The sequence below is a fragment of the Pongo abelii genome, chromosome 10 (assembly GCF_028885655.2).
Source record: "Pongo abelii isolate AG06213 chromosome 10, NHGRI_mPonAbe1-v2.0_pri, whole genome shotgun sequence".
Classification (NCBI taxonomy): Eukaryota; Metazoa; Chordata; class Mammalia; order Primates; family Hominidae; genus Pongo; species Pongo abelii.
Genome location: NC_071995.2, coordinates 106315524 through 106341491, shown reverse-complemented (window position 1 = coordinate 106341491; position 25968 = coordinate 106315524). Strand labels below are relative to the sequence as shown.

General features: G+C 46.1%; 1 protein-coding gene across 2 annotated transcripts in view; it reads right to left on the bottom strand.

Annotated features, from left to right (window-relative positions):
- The window catches only part of ABTB3 (ankyrin repeat and BTB domain containing 3), a 347983-nt gene that overhangs the window by 11446 nt on the left and 310569 nt on the right, over positions 1–25968 (bottom strand). For both annotated transcript variants that reach the window (XM_024257480.3, XM_054527600.2), the window contains 3 exons: positions 12768–12873; positions 7806–7908; positions 6051–6132 (listed from right to left, as the gene is read on the bottom strand). In XM_024257480.3, the coding sequence (XP_024113248.2) occupies positions 6051–6132; positions 7806–7908; positions 12768–12873 (291 nt within the window). The remainder of the gene's footprint in view (positions 1–6050; positions 6133–7805; positions 7909–12767; positions 12874–25968) is intronic.

The following is a 25968-nucleotide window of genomic DNA, read 5'->3' as shown; positions in this document are numbered from 1 at the left end:
TAGTAGAGACGGGGTTTCTCCGTGTTGCCCAGGCTGGTCTTGAACTACTGAGCTCAGGCAATCTGCCCACCTCGGCCTCCCAAAGTGCCAGGATTACAGGTATGAGCCACCGTGCCCGGCCCCTATTGTCTTCTACCTGTATGCTTGACAAACTCACTTTACCTCCCTGGCTCTAAGGCAGCGGTGTGGGCAAAATCTACGGACTGGTTACCTCCCTTTTTTGGGTACTTGTAAAATGAGCCTGGACTGGGTTGTCCTGGATGGTCCCTTCAGGCTGACAGTCTGTGACTAATATAGGACACTGACTAAGTGCAGTGAGCCTGGAATTGGGCTGCCTCAGTTTCTGATCTGGCTCTGCCACTTTAAAGCTGGGGGACCTGAATTAAGTTAGGCTCTGTGTGTCTCAGTTTCGTATCTGTGGAGTGGGGATAATGTTACCTGCCTCATGGAATTGTGATGAAGACTAAATGAGTCACTGCATAGAACAGGCCTAGCAGGGGCCTGGCACATAGCAAACCCTCTGCAAATGTCAGCTTTTTAATTTTCTCTGAGGCTGAAAAATCTTTTCCCTTGTTTCTGCTACATGCTGCCTTGTTCTCACCCAGGCCATCTGAAAGTCTTTGCGACTGGTCTCAGACTGCTTTTTACATGTGTAAGTTATTTTAAAAATACTGTTTATAGCTTTATTAAAATTCTTATTTATCATTATTATTTTAGACAGGGTCTCATTCTGTCACTCAGGCTGGAGTGCAGAGGTGTGGTCACAGTTCACGGTAACCTCAAACTTCTGGGCTCAAGCAATCTCCCCACCTCAGCCTCCCAAGTAGCTAGGACTACACATACACACCACCGTGCCTGGCTAATATTTTATTTATTTTTAATTTGAGACAGGGTCTCACTCTGTCACCCAGGCTGGAGTGCAGTGGTGTGATCATAGCTCACTGCAACCTCCGCCTCCCGGGCTCAAGCAATCCTTCCACTTCAGCCTCCTGAGTAGCTGGGACTACAGGTGTGTACCACCACACCTGGCTAATTTTTGTATTTTTTGTAGAGATGGGATTTCGCTATGTTGCCCAGGCTGGTCTTGAACTCTTGAGCTCAAGTGATCATCCTGCCTTGGGCCTTCCAAAGCACTGGGATTACAAGTTTGAGCCACCATGCCTGGCCAAAAGTTGTCTTTTATGCTCGGACTACTCAACCGCTTGCCTGCATCAGAACCTCCCACCCTCTCTTCTAGTCCCGTGCTTTTGCCCACACTGTTCCCTCTGCTAGGATGCCGTCCCCTTCTTCTGTCCACTGAGCTCTGCCCGCTCCTTCTGGATCTAGTCAGTGGTCATCTCCAGTGGGGCGCCTCCTCAGATCTCCACCCCACCGCAGGTCACATCAGGCAATGGTGCATCATCCTCCATTGCAGTGTTGTTTCTCACTAGAGTCAGAGGGCACAACAAGGTCTTGCCCACCGCTGTATCCCAGGGCCTGGCACACAGCAAGCAAACAGCCTGCAGTGTGTACACCCTACCCATAAACACGAATCCTCGCCTCTCTGTGTTTGAGTCTCCCACATACCGACTTTGGGCTCTTGTGACCACCTGCTTGTCGCAGAGATGGTGGTGGCATCCGAGGATTTGTGCAATAACACAGCATTGTTTACCCTCCCCTCTCCCACCCTGATGGGTCATAAGCATTTAAAATATCAAGTCAGCAAATGTTGGGATTGGGCCTTATTAAAATCAATTTATTCTCCTAGCAGTTTTCATTTATAAATGCTAAGCAAATAACAATAAGAGCCATAATAATGACCGCCCCGAACATTTACAAAGCATTTCTCTAGCACGTGGTCTCCTATATTCCAGGTGGGGTTGCTGACTTGAAACGCTGCTTAGTGGACGGAGATCCTGGGGCTAATGGAATTTAAATTGGGCTGGCCCAGGCCTCCTTCAAACTCTGCCGGCACAAGCCTTTCTGCAAGGGGGTGAAACAAACGCTTATTAGGCCAACGGACCTGTTTGTGGAGTTGTTTTTCTTGGCAGCTGCCAACCTGCATTGAAGCAGGGATTCAAATGGCAACCACAGCTTTGCGGAGGCCCCCACTTCCAGGTGCAGCCTCAGCTGCGTCTGGCCCTTGCCGGCGTGTGATGTTAAACAGACTTGGGGGAGGAGACCCAAAGCAGGCTCATTTACTAAAATTCTTCTGTCAGCATGGGCTGAAGTAAGCTGGCCCCTGGGAGCCTCCTGCTGGGTCGCATTCAGCCCTCCTTGGCCTATTTCAAGCCACAAATGAGGCTTTTCTTGTTTTATGGGGAAAGGGTGGGCACATGGAAAAGTCCCTGGGGCCTGTTAAATTTTCCCTTCCCGTTACAGTAACGTGAGTCTAATGTGGCCAGGAAACCTTCCCCCGTCAAAAGCAATTACAGGCCCCGGGATTCCTCCGGGGACTGCCCTTTCCCATGGAGGTCTCGTTCAGTGAGGCCGCTTGGCAAACATTTATTGAGTGCCTACTATGAGCCAAGTTCTTATTACAGGAACCTCCCCAGTTAGTCCCAGGCTTCACAGTGTAAGCTCTCCCTTCATGAGCACTGGGGGAGCACACATTTTCCAGCTTCCAGCTCATGCTCCAGACAAATGGGCCAAAAGATTCTTTCCTTAGGGCTGGGTGAGTTTAGCGGGGGGGCCCAGGTGCCCACAGAAGGGAGGATTTAAGAGAACAGGTCTGGGAGTCAGCCAGGCCTGGGTTTGAACCTCAGCTCTGCTAGGAGCAGCAGTGGGAACCTGGACCACTTACTCCGCCTCTCTGAATGCATGCCCTTGTCTGTAAGGTGGGGATTATGGCTACCTCGCAGGGCAGCTGGAAGGATGAAATGAGGTGAGGGACAGCAGTGGTTCTCAGAGACAGGTCCCAGAGCAGCAGCAGAAGCACCTGGGTTCTTGTTAGAAATGTGAATTCTGGGCCAGACGCAGTGGCTCACGCCTGTAATCCCAGCACTTTGGGAGGCCGAGGCGGGCAGATCACCTGAGGTTAGGAGTTCGAGACCAGCCTAGCCAACATGGAGAAACCCCATCTCTACTAAAAATACAAAAAGAATTGGCCAAGCGTGGTGGTGGGCGCCTGTTATCCTAGCTACTCAGGAGGCTGAGGCAGGAGAATCGCTTGAACCCGGGAGGCGGAGGTTGCAGTGAGCCGAGATCACGCCATTGTACTCCAGCCTGGGCAACAAGAGTGAAACTCTTCTCAAAAAAAAAAAAAAAAAAAAAAAAGTGAATTCTGACATGGTGCATATGTACCATGGAATACTATGCAGCCATAAAGAATGAGATCATGTCCTTGGTGGCAACATGGATGGAGCTGGAGACCTGAACTTATCCATCTCATGCCTGTAATCCAGCTTCATCCATGTACTGCATCCATGTTCTCACTTATAAGTGGGGGCCAAACATTGAGTACACATGGACACAAAGAAGGGAACGATAGCCACCAGGGCCTGCTTGAGGGTAAAGGGTGGGAGGAGGGTGCCATGCTTATTAACTGGGTGACAAAATAATCAGAACACCAAACCCCCATGACACACAATTTAACGAACTTGCGCATGTGCCCCTGAAACTAAAGGTTAAAATATGAATTTTCACACCTGCAGAATCAGGAACTCTGGGGTGGGGTCCAGGAATCTGCATTTTAAAACGTTCTCTGTGTTTTAACAAGAACCCCACCCTTCTCCAGGTATTCTGAGAGCTGCTAATGTGTAAGAAATGCTGTAACTGAGAGCACAGGTTCTCCAACTTGGCTGCACTTTGGGATACTGGGAGGAGGTGGGAGAGACCTCAAAATGCTGATGCCTGGGCCCCACCCCTAGATTCTGATTTAATTGGTCTGATGTATGGCCTGGGTATTGGGAATTGTCAAAGCTCCCAGGTGATTCTAATGTGCAGTTGAGGTTCAGAACCACTGGCTTCGAGCCTTACACACAGTGCTCAAGATGTGAGAACTGTTCTTACTCTCAGCACATTCCCATTTAGAAAGGGTATTCTAGAACAGTGTCCCCATGCGTTGCTACCAGGCAGGCTGGGTTCAAATCCTGGCTCTATCGCTAACTAGAACTAAGACTTTGGGCACATCATTTAGCTTCTCTGGGCCTCAGTTTCTTCATCTATAAAAATGGGGATAATGCCATGTGCAGTAGCTCATGCTTGTAATCCCAGCACTTTGGGAGGCCAACCAAGGTGGGTGAATTGGTTGAGCTCAGGAGTTCGAGACCAGCCTGGGCAATATGGCAAAACCCCATCTCTACAAAAAGTACAAAAATTAGCTGGGCATGATGAAATACTTCTGTACTCCCAGCTACTCAGGAGGCTGAGGCGGGAGGATGGCTTGAACCCAGGAGGTGGAGGTTGCCATGAGCCAAGATTGTGCCACTACACACCAACCTGGACAACAGAGCCAGACCCTCTCTCTCTCTCTCAAAAAAAAAAAAAAAAAAAAGGAATAACAATCCAGATAACACGTGTAAGCACAGATCAGTGCTTCACTACTCATGGTTCCACAAACATTTCCTCATCACCATCCAAAGCAAAGCCATAGCTGCACGGAACCCAGCTTTCCAACCCAACAGCTGCCATTCAGGAAAGGGTTATGACCACTTTGCTCTCAGTAGAAAATGGTGGGGAGGGCCTAGGCTGAGGGGACATGGGCACTTGGATGTCTGGAGTATGCCAACTCCCCAGGCCCACCTTGGGGCTCCAGCCTCCTCGCTACTCTCCTGACCTCAGGGGGACAGCTCACCCAGGCTTATCTTATCTTTGGAAACCTTTTTTTTTTTTTTTTAATGAAATAGGGTATTGTTCTGTTGCTCCGGCTGGAGTGCAGTGGCGCGATTATGGCTCACTGCGCCTTGACCTCTCAGGCTCAAGTGATTCTCCAGCCTCAGCCTCCTGAGTAACTGGGAGTACAGGTGTGTGTGACCATGCCCGGCTAATTTTTGTATTTTTAATAGACAGGGTTTTGCCATGTTGCTCAGGCTGGTCTCGAACTCCTCGGCTTAAGTGATCCTTCCACCTCAGCCCACATTGGCCTCCCAAAGTGCTGGGATTATAGGCATTCTATAAACTCTATCCCCAGGTCACCCACATTGTCTTATGAACCCTGGAAGGTGGGAAGACAGCCTGGCGGGACCAAGGGGCCTACACAGCCTTCATGCGCCTGGAGGGTCTTGGAGCTGTAGAAATACAGGGGCAAAGCCGGCTGGGGAGTGAGTGAATTTCTATTAGCTGCAAGAACATTGTTGCAGAGCAGGATTTATGAATCAGGCATAATTGAAGGAAGGTGGAAAAGAGAAAAAAGTTGCGGTGCCCCTCAGAAAAACCACATAAACCAAAACTCATTGTTCATGGCATGAACTCCCCCTAAACAGAAGGAGACATGGTCATGTCATCTGGCCTTGGATGAAGAAGCCTTCCTTTCCTAATTGGGGTAGATTTAGACTAATGCTAAAATGATACAAATTCCCTAAAAGCACAGCGGCTCCTGAAGACGCTGAGCTCAACCAAAGTTTTGGGACTTCGCACATGCTGTTCTCTTTGCCTGGAATGTTCTAACCAGCTTTCTTGAGCCCTATCCTTCCTGTGGCTCACTAACTTCTCAGTCTTGGATGTTCTGGCTCGTAAGACCTCATCCGGGAGGTCTTCTTTATTTCCCCTGGTCTGAGTTGCTGCAGCACATTGGCTCACTTCTCTTGAGTACTCAACTGTATACTGTAATTGATGAATTACTCAGTCACCGCACCCCCTCCCCAGACTCTGAGTCCCCAGGAGGGGACATCCTTTATCCTTGTGTCCCCAGCCCTTAGCACAGTGTCAGGCATAGCAGGCACTCAGTTAATGCTGCAGGGATGAATGGATGGAAACAGAAAGGGCACTGTGAGGAGGGGCCAGGAGTTCAAGAGACTGACAGCTCATTCCAAGGACTTCTCCAAGTGGCCAATCCTCAGGCTGAAGATCTGAGGCAACCACCTGTGCCCTGTGCCCCGCAGCACAGAGTCCAGGCCACACCAGGGGCTCACCTGAAAGATGGAGTATTTCACATAACCGATCTCTATGCAGGTGCCGTCATTTGTCGGCTTGCTGGAGAGGAGTGCTTTGAACCTGAACAAGGATATAAAAAGGAGATAAAAAAGACTCACACCCAAATCCATGGCTCACAAAAAAACTCTGCTCTCCTGACAATGGAAATACCTTGTTTCTTCCCCTGCAGCTCTGAAATATAGCACTGGTATATCCTTACATGTATTAATTTAAACCCTCCTATTACACCGTAAGCTAATTTGAAGTTAAAACTCTAAAGTTAAAAAACAGTGTTTTGAACAATTACATTCTTTCTCCAACTGGTGATTGGAAAAGAATGAGTGGCTGTTAAACCCTGTCCATCTTTCAGGGCCTGTCAGGTGGCCGCCACCTTCATGGCATCTCTCCTGAGCCTAGGACTATGGCTTCACTCCCTCCCCTCCGGTGCCCATGGAACACGCTTTGCTCCATGAGGGCAGGGACTTCAGTGGTTTCTGTCTCTGCTACATCCCCACATCCTGTCCCAGTATGAACCTGACACATTGTAGATATTTAATCAATGTTTGTTGACTACCTAATCAGCTCCCTTATGGGTGACTTTCTGTCTTGGGTTTTCAATGCACTTTCCTGCCCATCAACTAAACTAAAAGCTCTTTGTGGGTAGAGATCTTATCAATGGAACACAGGGATAATATGTTTAAGAATAAGCTGATATGTGTCTGTTTTTTTCAACTTATTTTTGAAATTATAGATTTACAGAAGAGTTGCAAAGATAATACAAAGAGTTCTGTTTACCCCTCACCCAGCTTCCCCTAATGTTAACATATTACACAGCCATGGTACCTTTGTCAAAACTAAGAATATAACATTGGTACAATATTGATCTGGTTTGTCTATGCTGTCATGACTGAAAACTATGCAAGGGAAAACATATTTTTCTTGCAGTGGCAAAGCAGACATCTGGGGTTTGTGTTTGGTTTCGATGGGGGGACTGGAGATTCCTGGATGCTTTTAGAAATGCAGGGAGTGCTGGTCACACACATTCTCTTAGCAAACTTCCTGGAAGGGAGTTCCATTTCTGGGTTCCCAGTGTCCTTAACCAACTCAGGGACCCCCTGCTCACCACCTAGCTGGGACTCTTGTATTCTTCATTTCAGGATCATTCTCTCCTGCCTGCTCCTCATTTCAGCATCAATCTCTCCTCTGCCCCAGCCTCACTGCTCCCTGTTCAGGTCCTTGGACAATGTGGTTCTAAACTGTCAACCCAATCTCAACTCAAAAGGAGAAGAAAGGGCAGTTGCAGAGCTAGCAGAGAGGTTGAGCAGTTCTTCCTATTGCTACATGATACTACTGTCTGTTAACTCCACAGTTAGGGAAAAGTAAAGTCAGGACCTGTGAATTTCAGTGGCTTATGCCAAAGTCTGTTCCCTGACATTTGGAGAGTGGCTGTCTCAAGGCTCCTGTGTGTGGGGTCTCAGGTTGTTCACTGCACAAGACCACCTAGCCGAGGGAGCCAAAATCCAATCCATGTTCTGCTCCCAAAGCTCGCCCCCCTGGCCCCTTTATGTGCCCAGAGGAGAGGGCCCCTTGTTCTAGGTTGTTTATGGTAGCAGCTTCCCTGTACTCTTGAATTCTTGATTTTGTGAAGATGATCTGCCAGTCAGGTGAAGAGACCACCAAAATCGAACTTCAAAAAATAGTAATAGCAACGGCCAAAGTCATAATGCAGCGCTTTCAAAACCGATGATACATACCTTGGAGAGGCTGTAAATAACAGCACTTTGTGAGCATAAAATGGTCTTCCTTCTACCAGAAATGTAACATCAGACATTTCTTTATTGTTAAGAAAATGAGGATCTGGAATAGGAAAGGGAAAGAAAGGTAGCTTTAGTGGAAAAAGGATGACGTTTAGATTTATCTTGTAGAAAGTGCAAATAAGAGTGAGCAAGGAAATCCTGGTGATAACATACTCATTGGCAAGACAGCAACCAAACGGCAGACAGGACTAATCAAAGGAATGGTCAAGTCACTGAAATTCAGTTTTTCATAGGAAATCCTTATAGCTTATTTGTGATTAAAAGTAGCATTTCCCCAGAGAAGACTCACCTATAGTCACCCACCCACCTTGTCTCTAAGAATGCCACTCATCCCCACCTCTGCTGCTCTTTCTCAGGGCTCAGCGCCCTCCCTGCCCAAAGGAAGTGGTTTAGAAGAGCTGTCCCCTCGCCACTGCATTCCAGGTGATTTAAGTCCAAGCCTTTCTCTATCGGAGTCAGTGACAAATGAGCCAGTCTCCTGCCCTCATTTTCTAGAATAAAGAAGATTTAGCTACTACTTACTGAGCACTTATGGTATGCAACCTGGTTGCACATTATCCCCACTGTGCAGTTGAAGAAACTGAGGCACACAGAATTTACAGTGACTTGTTCAAGCTAGTGACTGGTGGAGAAGCTACGATTTGAACTTGGACATTCTTATTGGATGACCTGCTTTGTTAAACACTAGGATCCTCCAATTTGCCTGTCATTTCAGCCCTTGAGACCCGAGGCTCCTGAAGGTGCCAGTCTGTCCTCAGCTCAGCACTTCTGTCTTGTTGAGAATATCCATCAACACCCCCTGTCCTCCTAAGTGTTTCCTGAATCTTCCATTTCCCTCTGTTCCCTTTGATATTACCCTAGTTTGGGCCACATCCTCTCTTTCTCCGAACTCACAGGAGCCTCTGTTGGTCTCTCTGCCTCCACTCTTGGCCCCTCAATCTGATGACCCACCTCACTGCAGGAGCCATGCTTCCTAAAGCTAGCTCTGATCATGCCACTCCCCTCCTCTGCTATAAATCATTCAATAGCTCCCCAGTGCTCCCAGGATAGAGTCTAAATGTCTTAATGAGGCCACTTGTGATTGGGCTCCACTGCCTTTTCTGGCTTCTCCCTGTCAAACTGTGTGTGTGCTTGAGCTATGGGTGGCTCTCAGTTTCCCATGAGTGCTACGTGCTCTCTCCCCTCTGGGGCTCTGCACACACTGTTCCTTTACCTAAAGCACCCTTCCAGCCCCTTCCAAACCTGGCTCATCCCTAGGTGGTCTTCAAGTTTCAGACATACTGATCAGACACCCTTAGTCAGTAAGCCTTGCCAGATTCCCCTACCTTCCCCAGACCCAGTAGCCCCAGCCGAGTTCCCACAGCATATGCACCCCTGCTGTAGCCTCATCATGTTACGATGTATCCGTGTCTGTCCATTTCAAACCCTTTCATCTGTGTCTAGTATGGAAAGGTGGTAAAGTGTAGTAAGAGTGTGGGCTCTGAGGCTAGAAATCTCAGCTCTGTAACCTTGGCAAGTTATCCAACCCATGCCTCAGTTTCTCCTTCTGTAAAATGGAAATTGTAATACCCATTATACTCCATCACAGAGTAGTAAGGAATAAATGAATGAGTGAATTTATGGAGAGCACTTAGCAAAGTGGCTGACAAATAAGTATCCCTCAATAAACTTGACCATTATACTATCAGTAGAGGTTCAATGGATGTTTTTTGAGTGAATGAAAGAACGCCTTGACTCCTGTTGCAGAAACTTGCTCTAGGAGGCTGCCGAGGACCCGGGGGACCTTCTTAGCCTGGAGGCCCCTTTGTTGTTGATGGGCCCTTCCCCAGGAGTTCAGGGGCTGTGCTGAAAAGAAACCCCACTGCTTCCTATGGCTGGATTTATGGGTTGTCCTAAACTATTGAGGGCAGGACCAAGCCCCTGTCTTCCTGGGGGCTGTGACCACTCAGCTGTTGGGCTCACCCTGGCTGACTGCACCTTGGGGCCCTGGCCTGGCTGCATTTTCCCCAGACTGCCGTAACTTGGACCCAGAATTTGCCTTCCAGACTGATTCTCTTCACTCAGACCCTGAACCCTGTGCTGCCCCAGATGGTGGTCCTGGTGGTCCTCCACTCAACTTTCTCTGTCAGTACAGAGCTACCTCACTTCTTCTCATTTTTTAAAAAAAGGCTCTTACTTTAAAAATATCAGAAAAGTATAAACAGTAAAAATCACCTGTGTAATCCCACTTTCTTTAAACATTTTAATTAAAAAACTCCCCCCAGAACTTCTGAAATGATCCAGATAAAGGGAAAAGAGGCTGCAGGAGAGAAGGCCTGAGAGTTGACGAAAACTCATGTCTTCACTTGACTTTCTCTCTGCTCGGTAACCTGCCTCCCTCTGCTCACCTATGTTCATCTCCAGCCAGTCCTCCATTCCTGCTTCCCAGACTGTTAATATCCTCTACTTTTACTTTTACCACTCTCTCCCAGAATTCACTGGGAGGGCAACAGGACACCATACCACACACACACACACAAACACAAAATCAGTGCTCTCCGATTTGCCACAGTCCCCACCACTCCCTATTGTCTAGCGCTGAACCCATTTCACTCATTTATATCACCTGCCTGGTCCCATAGAGATGCCGGTTTGAGATCCTTGTCACTGATCATTCTTGTCTTTCTTTTAAAGCAGGTCCCTAAAGAACCACTATTTGGTGACCTTTAGTTATGCTAGCTTGAGCTGCTAGACTGAAGACACAAAATGTACCTGCTGTATATTCCATTTGTTAATAACTACATGATGCTTTTTCTTTTATATCATGAGCTTTGAGCCTCTCAGGTCTGCCTTTTCTTTTCTTCTTGGTGCTAACCCTTGGAATTCTAATGCTTGGGCTGAAAAACAGGCACTTAAAAACATTTTTTTTTTTTTTTTTTTGAGATGGAGTCTCACTCTGTTGCCCAGGCTGGAGTGCAGTGGCATAATCTTGGCTCACCGCAACTTCCACCTCTCAGGTTCAAGTGATTTTTCTGCCTCAGCTTCCTGAGTAGCTGGGACTACAGTCATGTGCCACTGTGTCTGGATAATTTTTTGTATTTTTAGTAGAGACATGGTTTCACCATGTTGGCAAGGCTGGTCTCGAACTCCTGACCTTAAGAGTAGTGATGAATAAATGAGTGAATTTATGGAGAGCACTTAGCAAAATGGCTGACACATAAGTATCCCTCAATAAACGTGACCATTATAGTAGATGCTCAATGGATGTTGATGGTATTTGATTTGCCTGCCTCAGCCTCCCAAAGTGCTGGGATTACAGGCGTGAGCCACCATGTCTGGCCCCAAACCAGAAACTTTTAACTGTTAGTGAAAGAAACCTCAGCAAATTCAGGAGGAGAAAATGTTCCCTCCCTTCCTGTAGCTAAGGGAAAGCAGATTTTATGCCATTGAAACCGACCTTGCAAAAGTTTGCTCTAAGGAGGGTGTCTTATGAGGCACCTAGACATCAGAGATTGTTGCTATGTCCTGGGAATGTACCCCTCACTCTCTAATGTTTGCTAATTTGACTGGTCTTTATAACATGTTGCCCTGATAACATTTTAATTAATACCTGTTTTCTATAAGGGAGAAGTACTTGTGACTTGGGCACATCCCAGTTTTCCTCCACACATGGTCAGAAAAATAGCCTTTGACTGAGCTGCTAAAATTTTCCATTTCAGCAAAAAGTTGTGTCTCATTTAAATTAACAAGTTATTCAAGATGGGAACAAAAAAGTAACTTTAAAATAGTCCCATGAATTCAACCTTTTAATTAATCTAAACTGGCTCATCCCTTTCAAATTTTGCTAAAGAGTGGAAGTTTCAGTCTTCTATTACTCAGATGTCCTTCAATTTTCTTAGGAAAGGGAAACAGGAAGTAGGAAAAGTCCCCAACCTATCTAGGGAAAAAGAATCCTTTATCTTTAACATTTGATAAATCTTCAGGTAGCAGGGAGACAGGCCTTTGAAACAGAAGGCTCATGTTTCAGGCCTCAAAGCAGTCTGATATTCCTTCTCCTTTTTGTAGGTTGATCAACCCGGTTGCAACAACCCCAGGATCCTCTGAAAGAACCTAGTGCCTGATGGAAAGGTTTCTTCTGAAAAATCTCAGAAGCTGGGACTGCAGAATGACAAAATTACAGCTTCTGGGCACACCTGTGTTCAAGTTCCAGCTTCACCCTGTACTGATATTGCAGCCATAATGTACTGATACTGCAGTCACAGTGCCTGCCTCTTGGGGTGGCCTGAAGATGACTTGAGATAGGGTAGGTCAAGTGCGTGGCTGGAGCCGGCACAGTGCACGCCTCCCAGAAGAAGAGGTTATTGATATTCTCATGGGACTTATGAGCATCCAGCCTCTGCAGCTCAGGTATGTCCCCTCATGTTTTTATGGGAGTGTGTGTGTGGCGGGTGGGTAGTGGGGGGGTTGTTCCTCCCTTCTCCTAGTTTCCTGTAGAAGGATCTCCACTAGAGGAACAGCCCTGGCCCCTCACTGTCTCCTTCTCATTCCTTCTTAGTGAGGAAGAAGGACTTTTAGAGGGGAGAGTTTGGGGGACAGGGTTGCCATGTGCAGTGTGGACTTCTTTTAGGAGCCACCTGTGCGGGGGATGTGTACAGAATCAGGCCTTTGGCAGCCCCCACTGTCTGTGTCTAGGGGAGAAAGTCCCTTTAACTGGCAAATCTCCTGTCCACATTCCCAAGGTATGTTCTCCAGTGTCATCACATAATAAAGGAGAAATTCGGATCTCCCCCGGCCTGACTCCTGTACCGACCTTGTTTGCCCTTGAACCCCCTCCCTCCTGGCATTCCTTATGGCATTCTTTGGCTCTCCGTCTTTAAATCACAAAGCAGCAGCCAACACAGTCCTGGGGGAACCACTCACCCAAGCGTGAGGTCTGTTTCCGTTTGATTTCTGTGAGCTTGGGGATGGGGTAGGGCCCGTAGCAGTGTGTGAAGATGACGCACAGCTGCTGGCTGATCACTTCGTTCTGCAGAAAAGAAAGAGGAGGTCATGATACAGGGGGCTGTGGCCAGCCTCAGCCAAACTGTGCCCCAGGAATGCGTCCTTCCAGGTGATAAGAGCTCACACATTTACTGCAGGCCACAGGAGAAATCCCCTGGGGTAGCACAGAAGTCATTTGCACTCTTGGGTCCTGGATTTACTTGCTCTGTTTTGTCCACTGTCTATTTCTAGTGGTTCACTGGTGAAGCTTAAGAAATTCTTCTCTCTGGCCCTCATGATTTGCTACCTACTGGAAAGCAGGTTTTTGTAGTTCATAGAGAAAGGAAAAAAAGTTTTTACCCCAAACCCACCTTTACCAGTACTCTAAAATTCTGGGAGCAGTGAATTATCCTGAAATTAGCAGGATTTCAGGAGAATTATCCTGAAATTAGCCCTTTTGATCCTGTGACTGTGTTCTCCATTAATGAGACAAACGCTCCTGATTCAGCTTTCTTGTGAACTTGATTCTGGTGCTGAGGCATTTCTGGACCCAGAAGTGCTCAGCTGAATCAATGGCTCCAAACAAAAGGTGGGAGGGAACTGGTTCTGCAACCCAAAACTACAGCTGCCCTTCACTGCTGGGGACACAGGCACCTGCTTCTCCTTGACCCTCATCGCTCACGTTGACCTCTTCCCACTTTGCAGCCACTTCCGTTCATTAATCTCCCTCCAGCTGCTGGTGTATAGGAGGAAAAATGAAACAGAGCATTTTGTTTCTTTTTATTGGATAAAGGGTGTTGAAACTAGGGGCTCAAAGGGGTTACATTGAAAAATATTTACAATAGATTAAGGAAGAAAAGTAGGTTACAACACAGTTTGTACCATGTCTTTTTGGCAATAAAACCCTCTAGAAATATATTTGGATTGACAGATATGTATAGAAAAGATCTAAAATAATAGAGTAGTTACCTTTGGGTGAGATGAGGATGTTTTTTCTTTTATTTATATTTTCTACAACAAACAAGCATTGCTTTTGTGATAAAAAACAATAAATATTCTTTTGAGTTTTGAAAGATGAGTTTGGGGCCACTAGGCCACTAGTGATGTGAATGGTTCAAGCTGTTCTTAAATCTACCCACTTCATTGTGTTCCCAAGGCAGAAGCATACAGCTTGGCATATAAAAGAAAATCCAAACCCTTCAATTAAAGTGGGTAGATCACAGAAGGAACAGTGTCACCTCAGATGTGATTCACAGAGGCATAATCATAGTTGAAGGACAAAGAGGCTCAACTTTCAAAGATGAGGATTTATAACCAAAGGGCATTCAGTGCTCCCTTCACTTAATACCCATAAAAATAACTGCCTGCCTACCGGCTTAATGCAGTTCTTCTTAAAGTGTGGTCCCTGGACCAGCATCACCGGGGAGCTTATTAGAAATGCAAATGCTTGGGCCTCGCCCCAGACCTTCTGACTTAAAAACCCTGGGAGTGAGGCCCAGGCATCTGCATATTAACAAATTTTCTGGTGATACTGACATTCCCTTAAGTTTGAGAACCACAGGTTCCATGCACTGAAATTCTCTCATGGGTTTGACCTGGGCTGTGGGCTATAAATTTGTTTCCTCTGGCCTAAAGCCCTGCCACCCAAAACGTGCTCCGTAGACCACGAGCAGTAGCATCCTCTGGGATCCTGTAAGAAATACACACTCTCATTCAGGTCCACTGAATCAGAATCTGCATTTTTAACACACTCTGCAGGTGACTCCCATGCACATTCATGCCTGAGAAGCACTGTGTGGTAAGAAGAATTATGGCCTCCTAGAAGATTGCATGCCCTAATAACCCCTGGGACTGGGACCGTGAACACATTACTTTACATGGCAAAAGTGACTTTGCAGGAGTAATTAAGGTTAGTGCTTTAGTCCATTAAGGCTGCTAACAAAATACTCTAAATTGGGTGGCTTATAAAGTGCAGAAATTTATTTCTCACAGTTCTGGAGGCTGCAAAGTCTAAGATCAGGGTGCCAGCAGACTCAGTGTTTGGTGAGGGCCCACCTTCTCATAGATGGTGCCTTCTAGCTATGCCCTCACGTGGTAGAAGGGGTGCTGAGGCCCCTCTGGGGTCTCTTTTGTAGACCTACTCACCTCCCAAAGACACCACCTCCTAATATCATCACCTTGGGGGTTATGACTTCAACATTCAAATTCTGGGGGGACAAACATTCAAGAGCATAGCAGTTCCTCATGAGTTGACCTTCAAATAGAAAGATTATCCTGGATTATCTGGGCAACCCCAAAGTAATCACATGAGCCCTTAAAAGCAGAGGCAGAAAAGGACTTCAGAAGGGAGAGGGGAGAACAAGATGACAAAGAGATCCCAGTCTGAGAAGGACTTGATGCTCTGTTGCTGGCTTGAAGATGGAGGGGCCACATGGCAAGCTTGTGAGGGGACTCAGGCAACCATACTAGGAGTTAAGTGTGACACCAACAGTCAGCAAGGAAGTGGGACCTCAGTCCTACAGCCACAAGGAACTGAATTCTACCCAAAATCTCTGAATGGGCTTGGAAGAAATTCTTCACCAAAGCCCCCAGAAAGGAACACAATCCTGCTGACTCCTTGATTTTGCCCTTGAGATTCTAGGCAGAGAACCCAGCTGGGTCACACTGCACCCAGATTTCCAACCCAGAGAAGCCATGAGATAATAAACAGGTTTTGCCTTACGCCTCTGAATTATGGTCATTTGTTACTGCAGCAATAGAAAACTAACACATCTCATCTAAAGTTTACATCTATTGGACCATATTTCATCATCTCTATGACTCAGAGTACCAGACACATGGTGGACACTTGGTAAGTACTGGCTGGTCATAAAAAAGGTAAGACCTGTTATCTGCAAAAATGCTTTGTACAGACTGTATTATGAATGTTAGGGATGAGGTCTCACTCGTCTATACCAGGGTGTGTCTCGTGCATCTCGCTGGTGAATCAGCTCCCATCTAATCAACTTTGAGTGAAGCAATAAGAACCCATTTCCTGGACTCTTGTGCCCTTGAGAGAGGCGTGTACAGTCTGTAGACTCTTCTGCAAGTTTTTCTTTTTTGGTGGACAGTGATGGTGGTTTAACTCGATTCAGGAGGTATTGATTAAACATGGAAGAGGTGTCCTGCAGTGTGAAAGGCACTCTTTTGGGGCCACAGAAGCAGGCAAGGCAAGACCCCTCCTCTGCTGGAACTCCCAGTTGACCTCTCTTTCTAACTTCAATGTGTACTGTATCACCCGAGAATGTAAATATAAGGGCTGGCCATGCTTGTTCCGAATGGACAATCTTCAAATACATAACAATGATCAGGAGGAGGTGCAACTCCCCCCTTTTTAGGTGAGGGCAGTGCATGCTCACTGCATCCCAAAGAGGACAGTATGGAAAAAGGGGAAGAGAGGAAGTTTACAGTAGAGAAACTCGACAAACACTGCCTCAGCCAGGTGGCCCAGGTCAACATCAATAGTGATAACTCACCTTGACGGAATGTGCCCTTGATAAGATGTCTTTCTCTCCAGGGTTTCCCTCTGAAAAAATCCATAACCCCAGTCTAATCATGAGAAAAACATCAGGCATATTCCACTAGAGGGGCAGCCTACACATGCTTGACCAGTGCTCCTCAAAACTTTCATGGTCACCCCAAACAAGGAAAGTCTGAGAAACTGCCTCCATCGAGAGTAGCCTAAGAGATATGACAATGAAGTGTAATGTGGTACTCTGGATGGGATCCAGGAGCAGAATAAGACATCAGGTACAAACTAAGGAACTCTGGCTATTTCTCAAAGAACTAAAAATAGAGCTACCATTGGACCCAGTAATCCCATTACTGGGCATATACCCAAAGGAAAAGAAATCACTCTACCCAAAAGACACCTGCACTCACATGTTCATTGCAGCACTATTCACAACAGCAAAGACATGGAATCCACCAAGGTGCCCATCAATGGTGCACTGGTTAAAGAAAACGTGGTACATATACACCATGGACTACTATGCAGCCATAAAAACGAATGAAATCATGTCCTTTGCAGTAACATGGATGCAGCTGGAGGCTATTACCCTAAGTGAATGAATGTAGAAACAGAAAACCAAATACCCCATGTTCTCACATGTAAGTGGGAGCTGATCATTGGGTACACATGGAAATAAAGTTGGGAACAACAGACACCAAGGACTCCAAAAGAGGTGGGAGAGAGAGAAGGAAGGAGACAAGGGCTGAAAAGCTACCCATTGGGCCCTATGTTCACTATCTGGGTGATGGATTCAATTGAAGCCCAAACCTCAGCATCATGTATATCCATGTAACAAACCCGCACATAAACCCCGTGAATCTAAAACAAAAACAAAAACAAAACCTTAAGGAACTCTGAATAAGGTATGGATTTTAGCTCATAATATTGTATCAATATTGGTTCATTAATTATAACAACTGTACCATAGTAATAGAGCCTACTAATCACAGGGAAAAGTGAGTGAGGGGGTATATGGGAACTCTCTGTACTGTCTTCTCAATTTTTTTGTAGATCTAAAACTGGCCTAAAAAAAAATCTATTTTAAAAACCTGGTATGGTGGTGCATGCCTATAGTCCCAGCTGCTTGGAAGGCCAAAGATTGCTTGAGCCCAGGAGCTCGAGGCCCACCTAGGCAACATCATGAGATCCTGTCTTTAAATTTTTTTTTTTTTTTTTTTAAATTGGGCATGGTGGTGCATGACTATGGTCCCAGCTACTCAGGAGGTTGAGGTGGGAGGATGACTTGAGCCCAGGAGTTTGAGGCCAGCCTAGGCAATATGGCAAAAATCCCACCTCTAAAAATAAATTTAAAACTTCCCACCATGGAAATATGATTATAATGAAAGCACTAGAAGTTCAGAAGAGAGAAAGAGGGAGGGTGGAGGCTTTAACTGAACATCAGGGGGCTCCCTACACGTCATCCATTCATTCCCCAGAGGTTTAGGGAATGTTTCCCCGCTCACTAAGCTACATATTCACTCATTCATTCATTCATTCATTCTCCAAATATTTATTGAGCGTCTACTAAATGCCAAGCGCTGGCTGGTTCCTGGGAGCTGAACATTGTGCAGAGGATTAGGGTGCTACACCATGTTGGCACCAAAGATGCTGCCTTTCACGAGGCTTTCTAGCTGCTTCTTTTTCAAGGAACAGAGTCCTAAGGGAAAACTCCCCGCTGCATCCTTGAATCTGTCCATGTTTGTAAAGGTGTCTGCCCTGTGCCCTTCCCAGTGCTCCTCCTCCAGGCAGTGGAGCACCAGTGTCATCTGTCCTGGTTACCTGGGACCCAAAACGATTCTGAACTCCAGGAGGGCCCCTCTGAGTGTGAGGGGTGGTGTCATTCGTATCAGGTGACTGCTGTCAGGGGGTGAGATCCATAGGTCAGACTGTGATGATAAGCTGGGTTATCCTATGGGCTTGGTAAGTCCTGGACCAAAACCCAAAGACAATAGAATGGAAGCAACCAAACTTGAGGCTCGCTCTATTCTGGAGGTGGGAATGGGTGGTGGTTGTGCTGGGTCAGATGCCTGGATTCTCTGAGCAGCACATTTAAGCACAGTGCTTTAGGCCAAAGGGATAACAGGCTGCAGTCTCAGGGCAGCAGGCCATTTGGTCTTCACAGGCAGGGTCTGACCTGGGAGGCCAGGACGAGTCCAGGAGGGTGGGTGGGTGTGGGTGGGGCCAGGCCTGAGGACACAGTACCCGGTTAGTGCATGTTATTGGTATGCTGCTGGGTACTTGCCATTCAAGTCTCTCACAGAAAATTCTAGATGTGCAGATGGAGTAAATTCAGGTCCTCTGGACTCAGAACTGTGTGGTCATACAAAAGAACTAAAGGGGAGTGAGGCAAAATTCTTTTTTTTGAGACAGGGTCTCTCCCTGTTGCCCAGGCTGAGGTGCAGTGGTGCAACCCCAGCTCACTGCAACCTTGATCTCCTGGGCTCAAGTGATCTTCCCACCTCAGCCTCCCAGGTAGCTGAGACTACAGGTATGAGCCACTGTGCCCAGCTAATTGTGTGTGTGTTAGCGTGTGTGTAGACGAGGTCTCACTATATTGTCCAGGCTGGTCTTGAACTCCTGGGCTCAAGAGATCCTCCTGCCTCAGCCTCTCAAAGTGCGGGGATTACAGGCATGAGCCACCACGCCTGGCCTTGCAAAATTCTTAAGGGCATAGTTACCAGGAAACTCTCTTGAGATGGAGTCCTGTGAATTTGGGGGGTGACATCTTTCCTTTTCTCCTTTGACTCCACTCTTCTCCTAAAAAGATGTGGAAATACTTTCTTTTCTTCTGAAAGGAGCACTAGGATTAATCCCAAAGGTCCTTTATAGGTGGCTCAGGCTGGAGTTCTATGTGGTGGTAAAAACATAAACAATGGTACCAGATGGAGGGGGTCCTAGTCCTGGCCCTTCCCTCACTAGCTCTGCAACCTTGGCAAAGTTACTCAGCTTCTCTGGGCCTTGGTGTTCTTTTCCAAAGAGGATTAAAAATACTTGCTTGATGAGGTTGCTATGAGGGCTAAAAGAGAACGTATCACCATATGCTGTTAGGTTGAACGAAAGGAAAGTGCCGCTATTTGACCATTTTTAACTCCTAAACAGCAATTTCCCGTAGTTGAACCTCAACCCTTTTTTTAAGATGTCATAAAATTCATGTCAGATTTTAAGAAAAAAAAAGCCCTCCTAAGTAAATGTACACATCTATCTTAGGACCTGTTTCAAATGGAGAAATGCTCAAATGTGAAAAAAGCTGTGTCTCAGAATCAAGAGAAAGTAGAATTACTGTTACTTTCAGGGACACTGACAGCAAACTCTGTCTTAATCCACGTCAAGAAACTCACTTTGGCCAGGCGCGGTGGCTCATGCCTATAATCTCAGCACTTTAGAAGGCTGAGGTGGGTGGATCACCTGAGGTCAGGAGCTCAAGACCAGCCTGACCAACATGGTAAAACCCCGTCTCTACTAAAAATACAAAAAATTAGCCAGGCATGGTGGCAGGCACCTGTTAATCTCAGCTACTCAGGAGGCTGAGGCATGAGAATCGCTTGAACCTGGAAGGCGGATGTTGCAGTGAGTGGAGATTGCCCCACTGTACTCCAGCCTGAGTGACAAGAGCGAAAGTCCATCTCCCTCCCCTCCCCCCACCAAAAAGACCCACCTCTACAGATGGCTCCCTTGTGGAGCAGGCTAGGCTGCATTGTGAGGAGTGAGCACACCTGGAAAGGTGGAGGCAGGTGGAGGGTGGGCTACTGGCCCCAGAAGGATCCCAGCAAGATCCTGAGGCCCTGAGTGCAGCACTCATCTTACTGCTATTGTGCAGTCGCACATCTACTTTGATGTGTCCCTTCTACTCCCAGCAAGTGATGTAGGGTATCCACTTATGGTAGTAATATGTTTCAAACACATTTAAGAAAAAGATCAAGTAAATAATAAATTGCATCAATGGTATTTTTACCTACTTCATGCTTTCTTTAAGTAGTACTTTTTCCAGGTCTGGAAAAGATTCTGATAGCAGGATTCAGACGACTGGGTTGGGATATTCACTGGGCTAGATGATTTCCAAGGTTCCTCCCAATACAGATGCTAGGGGCCCATGACTGCACCTGACTTGGGACCATCTTCCCACCAAAAGAAGTCACCATGGCTGCAGGCCATGTCTGCTTCTGCCCTTAAAGGGGATGAAGCTGTCATTTCACAGTGAGATGTGCACTGCAGGTAAAACCCTGAAAGGGAGCAGAGTGACACGGTGACCTCACAGTTAAGAGCATGGGTTTTATGTCTGGGTCAGGATCCTGGCTCTGCAGGGTGACCCACTCTTGGGCCTCAGGGCCATCATCGCTAACATAGGAATAAAAATACAACTACCTGCTTCCCAGGAGCTGATGAGTAGAAAGTGCCTGGAATGGCACCTGGCACACAGTGGTCATTTTCATTAGATCCGTGTCCAGGCTTAAGTGCCTGGGGAAGGTCACTTCCTAAGCACAGGTCCTGACCATAGAGAAAAGGGAGGCCAGAGGGATGGTGAAGAACTGAATGAGGAGAGGGGAGGGAGTGAAGAAACGAAACAAGGAGGTAAGAAAGACAGGCCCAATCAGTTGCTACACACAAACTTGTCCCTGGGGTCTACAAATTAAGAATTTTTAGCAAACTGTTTTACTAAATCTTATTTTCAAAGGTTTTGAATACACACTGTGACTTTCCTCCCTTAGACGGTTTGACTGCAGTTTTGTGTGGAACTGGGAACGTCTCAGTTGACTTTCTGTTTTTAGAATTAAATTAATTTTTCTTTTTCTTTTCTTTTTTTTTTTATTTTTCTTTTTTTTAGAGATGGGGTCTTGTGATGTTGCCCAGGCTTATCTCAAACTCCTGGACTCAAGTGATCCACCTGCCTTGGCCTCCCAAATCAGATGACTTCTTGAGCTGTTTGATACTTTTGGGATTTGATCCTATGTCTATTTGGTAGTTGTCATTTTGTTCGTGGTTAATTATCAGAGAGGTAGAGGCACAAAGAGATTAGACCACTCCTTAGAGGCTTTATGGATCTCATTTATTAGTTTTTTCTGCTTACATGGAGGTTTTTGCTTTTGGTGACATGGATAGTCACTGTCCAACTGGGGGCTTTGGAAACAGACTCACTTCTTTGAGGGTGCCTGAGATCCCAGATGGTTTAAGAAGATGACAATAAATCCCAGCACTTTGGGAGGCTGAGGCAGGCAGATCACGAGGTCAGGAGATGGAGACTATCCTGGCTAACAAAGTGAAACCCCATCTCTACTAAAAATACAAAAAAAATTAGCCGGGCATACTGGCGGGTGCCTGTAGTCCCAGCTACTCTGGAGGCTGAGGCAGGAGAATAGTGTGAACCTGGGAGGCGGAGCTTACAGTGAGCCGAGATCGCACCACTACACTCTAGCCTGGGTGACAGAGCGAGACTCCATCTCAAAAAAAAAAAAAAAAAAAAAAGATGAAGATAGTACACAGCGGTCAGATTGATCTTTTAAAAACACATGATTACTTCTGCTTCAGGAAGATGTAATAGACGTACTTCTCCCTAATCCTTTTGCAAAGTGCAACTAAAAACTCTAGACATTATATATAAAAGAAACATAAGAAGACTTTAAAAGGTAGAGAGAAGATGGCAGACAACCTAGGGAGCTTGGGACTGGAGGAGTAGCCCAGTTGTGGGTTCACTGGACTTCCTTTTCACCTCATCATCCCATACTTGACATTGAGAAGCTGCAACTGAGGGCACATATAGGGAAAAAAGCCACAACAAAAGCCTGCTGTCTCTAGCCAAAGGACCACTAAAGGGATAGCCTAGAAGGCAGGAAACTTTTAGACAATAGCTGCTCTACTCCAGCCAAACAGCACAGAAAACCTGTGGACTCACCTTGCCAGCAAAAGTCAAGTGGGAAGGCTAGACTTCTACTCTTGCCAGGCTGCAACACGGCACCCCGACACTGAGATGGTGTCATTGAAGGTCAAGTAGGGAGCCAGGACTTTTATCCCCACCAGCCAGTAAAGATTATTGCCCCCACCCCCTGACACCCAGGTGTCAGTGGAGACCCCCCTCTCCCCCAGCAGTAATGAGGCATCCCTCCCACTCCCTGCTGGGGTGGTGTTAGAGGATGCCACTGGAGAGTCAGACTCTTACCACTGCCCAGTAGTCATGAGGCCACCCCACCACATGTCAGAGAAGACCACATGGGAGCCAGAACACTTACCAGCCCCCACCTACCCCCAATAACTAGACCCTAACTTGGGTGCCAACAGAGGCCAAGTAGGGGAACCTGGATTTCTACATCTACCTGGCAGTAATGAGGTGACAGCCACTCTTCCTCTGTCAGAGCAGTATCAGAGAAGGTCAACTAAAGCAGAAGGTCTAAATAAGATCAAGAGCCTCAGAAAACATCCAGATTTCAATCAAAGAGCACCCATAATACCATGGACCAAGAAGATCTCCAAGTGAATGAATAAAAACATAAATCAATGCCAGCACCAAAATAGCAGGATGAAAAGACAAGGTACAGAGTGGGAGAAAATATTTGCAAACCACATATCTGACAAAGGACTAGTATCTACTATACATAAAGAACACTCAAAATTCAACAGTAGAAATGCAAACAATTCATTTAGAACACAGGCTTAAGATACAAAGAGACATTTCACTTGAAGAGAATACACAGATAGAGGACAAGCACTTGAAAATATATTCAACATCATTAGCCATTTAGGGAAATGCAAATTAAAACTACAATGAGATATCACTACATACCTATCAGAATGGCTAAAATGAAAAATAGTGACAACACCAAACAGTGAGGGTATGGAGAAACTGAATTACTCAGTCTTTTCCAGTGGGAATGTAAAAGGGTACAGTCACTCTGGGAAACAGTTTGGCAGTTTATTTAAAAACCAAACATGCAACTACCATACAACCAAGCAGTTGCACTCCCAGGCATTTATACCAGAGAAATGAAGATATATTCACCTGTGCATAAATGTTTGTAACAGCTTTATTTGTGATAGCTTAAAATGGGAAACAACTCCTATGTCCTTCAACAGTTGGATGCTTAAACAAACTGGGGTACATCTATTCCATGAAATACTACTCAGCAATGAAAAGGAACAAGCTGCGGATACATGCGACAACCTGGATGATCTTCAGAGAATTATGATGACTGCCAAAAGTCCAATCTCCAAAATTACATACTGTATGATTCCATTTAAATCACGTTCTTTAAATGACAAAATTAGAGAAATGGTGGCTAGGTAGGGGCTGAAGGGTGGAGGCAGGAGGGAAGTGGGTGTGGTTATAAAAGGGCAACATGAGGAATCCTTGTGGTGATGGGAATTTTCTGCATGTTGATGATCACGTCACTATGTTGGTTGTGATATTTTACCATAGTTTTGCAAGATATTGCCGCTGGGAGAAACTGAGATCCCCATGTAAATGGTACACAGGAATCTCTCTGTATTATTTTTTACAACTGCATGAATCTACAATTATCTCAAAAGAAAAAGTTTAAAACAGAAACATTTTAAGTTTTGACTTTTTCATCACAAAATGAAAACCTTAAAAACTTAAAAAAAATTTTAAAAAAACCCCCACCAATCACACTTTGTCCCTATCTAAAACCTTTCTCGTCGTGTCCCATTCATTACACATAGAAGAAAATCCAAACTTTCCCTAGCCCAGTGCAATCTGATTTTTATCTCTTACACTTTTTCCTTTGAGCACACAAAGCACGTTCCTACTAGGAGCCTAATCACCTGCAGTTCCCTGACATGGAATGCTTTTGCCCCAGATCTCTACATGGCTGGAAGCTTTTCCTCACTTAGGTGGTTTTTCAAATGCCACTTTCTCAGGGAGACCTTCCTGATCATTTTGTCTAAGTTAGACCTCATCAGCCCCACCCCTAGAGACCATACCATGGTCCAATTTCATTTTGTAAACACTGATCATGCTCTGACTCTGTTTCGTTTATTTATTTTCTTGCTTTTGGTCAGTAAGCTCCAGAAGGATAAAGAACATGTCTGTCCCAACACCACTGTAGTGCCTGGAACCAAGTGGGCACTCCTGATTATCTCTTGATTATGCCCAGAGGAATTATGTGTTAGAAAAATAAGCTAGAGGCCGGATGTGGTGGCTCATGCCTGTAATCCCAGCACTTTGGGAGGCCAAGGCAAGTAGATCACCTGAGGTCAGGAGTTTGAGACCAGCCTGGTCAAAATGGTGAAACTCTGTCTCTACCAAAAATACAAAAATTAGCCAGGCGTGGTGGTGGGTGTCTGTAATCCCAGTTACTCGGGAGGCTGAGACATGAGAATAGCTTGAACCTGAGAGGCAGAGGTTACAGTGAGCTGAGATCACACCACTACACTCCAGCCTGGGCGACAGAGTGAGACTCCATCTCAAAAAAAAAAAAAAAAAAGGCCAGGCGCGGTGGCTCACACCTGTAATCCCAGCACTTTGGGAGGCTGAGGTGGGCAAATCACGAGGTCAAGAGATTGAGGCCATCCTGGCCAACATGGTGAAATCCCATCTCTATGAAAAATACAAAAATTAGCAGGGTGTGGTGGCACGGGCCTGTAGTCCCAGCTACTCAGGAGGCTGAGGCAGGAGAATTGCTTAAACCTGGGAGGCGGAGGTTGCAGTGAGCCGAGATTGCGCCATTGCACTCCAGCCTGGGCAACAGAGCAAGATTCCATCTTGAAAAAAAAAAAAAGAAAGACAAATAAGCTGGGAAGTCTTTTTAAACAGATGTATTAAAAAAATGAATATATTGTTCTGCTCCTGGGGAAGTCTAGAAACACTGAATTCATTTGAAGTCCAAATTTAGAAGCAAGAACATAGAAGCAGATGTGTGGTCAGATTTCAAGTATAGTTTCAGTGAGCACAAACCAAGAATGGTGGGAGGGATATGCCTCATTTTACAGGACAGCTGTTTCTATAAGTTGACCATAAAGTGGATGTATTTGCAAGAATCTATTCACTACTCTGATAAAACAAGATATTTTGCAGTGGCTCACACCTGTAATCCCAGCACCTGGGGAGGCTGAGGTGGGAGGATTGCTTGAGGTCAGGAGTTTGAGATCACCCTGGCCAACATGGTGAAACCTTGCTTCTACTAAATATTAGCCAGGCATGGTGGTGCATGCCTGCAATCCCAGCCACTTGGGAGGCTGAGACACGAGAATGGCTTGAACCTGTGAGGCGGAAGTCGCAGTGAGCCAAGATCATGCTACTGCACTCCAGCCTGGGCGACAGAGCGAGACCTTGTTTTAAAAAAGCAAAAAAAAAAAAAAAAAATACTTGTTTGGACAAACATTTGAACAGGAATCCTAAAGTGCAGGGAGAAGGAACAATGCTGGCCAGCTCTGTGATGATGGCTGCCCTATTGTCCGACAGGAGACTGTCTTCTCAACTTGGAATTTCTCTGTCATCATCTCTCTCGTTTTTCTTTTGACCACAAGAATATCCCCCGTGCTTGGGGAATGGGTGACTTCACCCTGCAGGCTCGGGGAAATTATCTCCTCTTTAACCTCCACCCACCCGCTCACACCCCTGGCCAGGGGTCAGTGCATGTGATG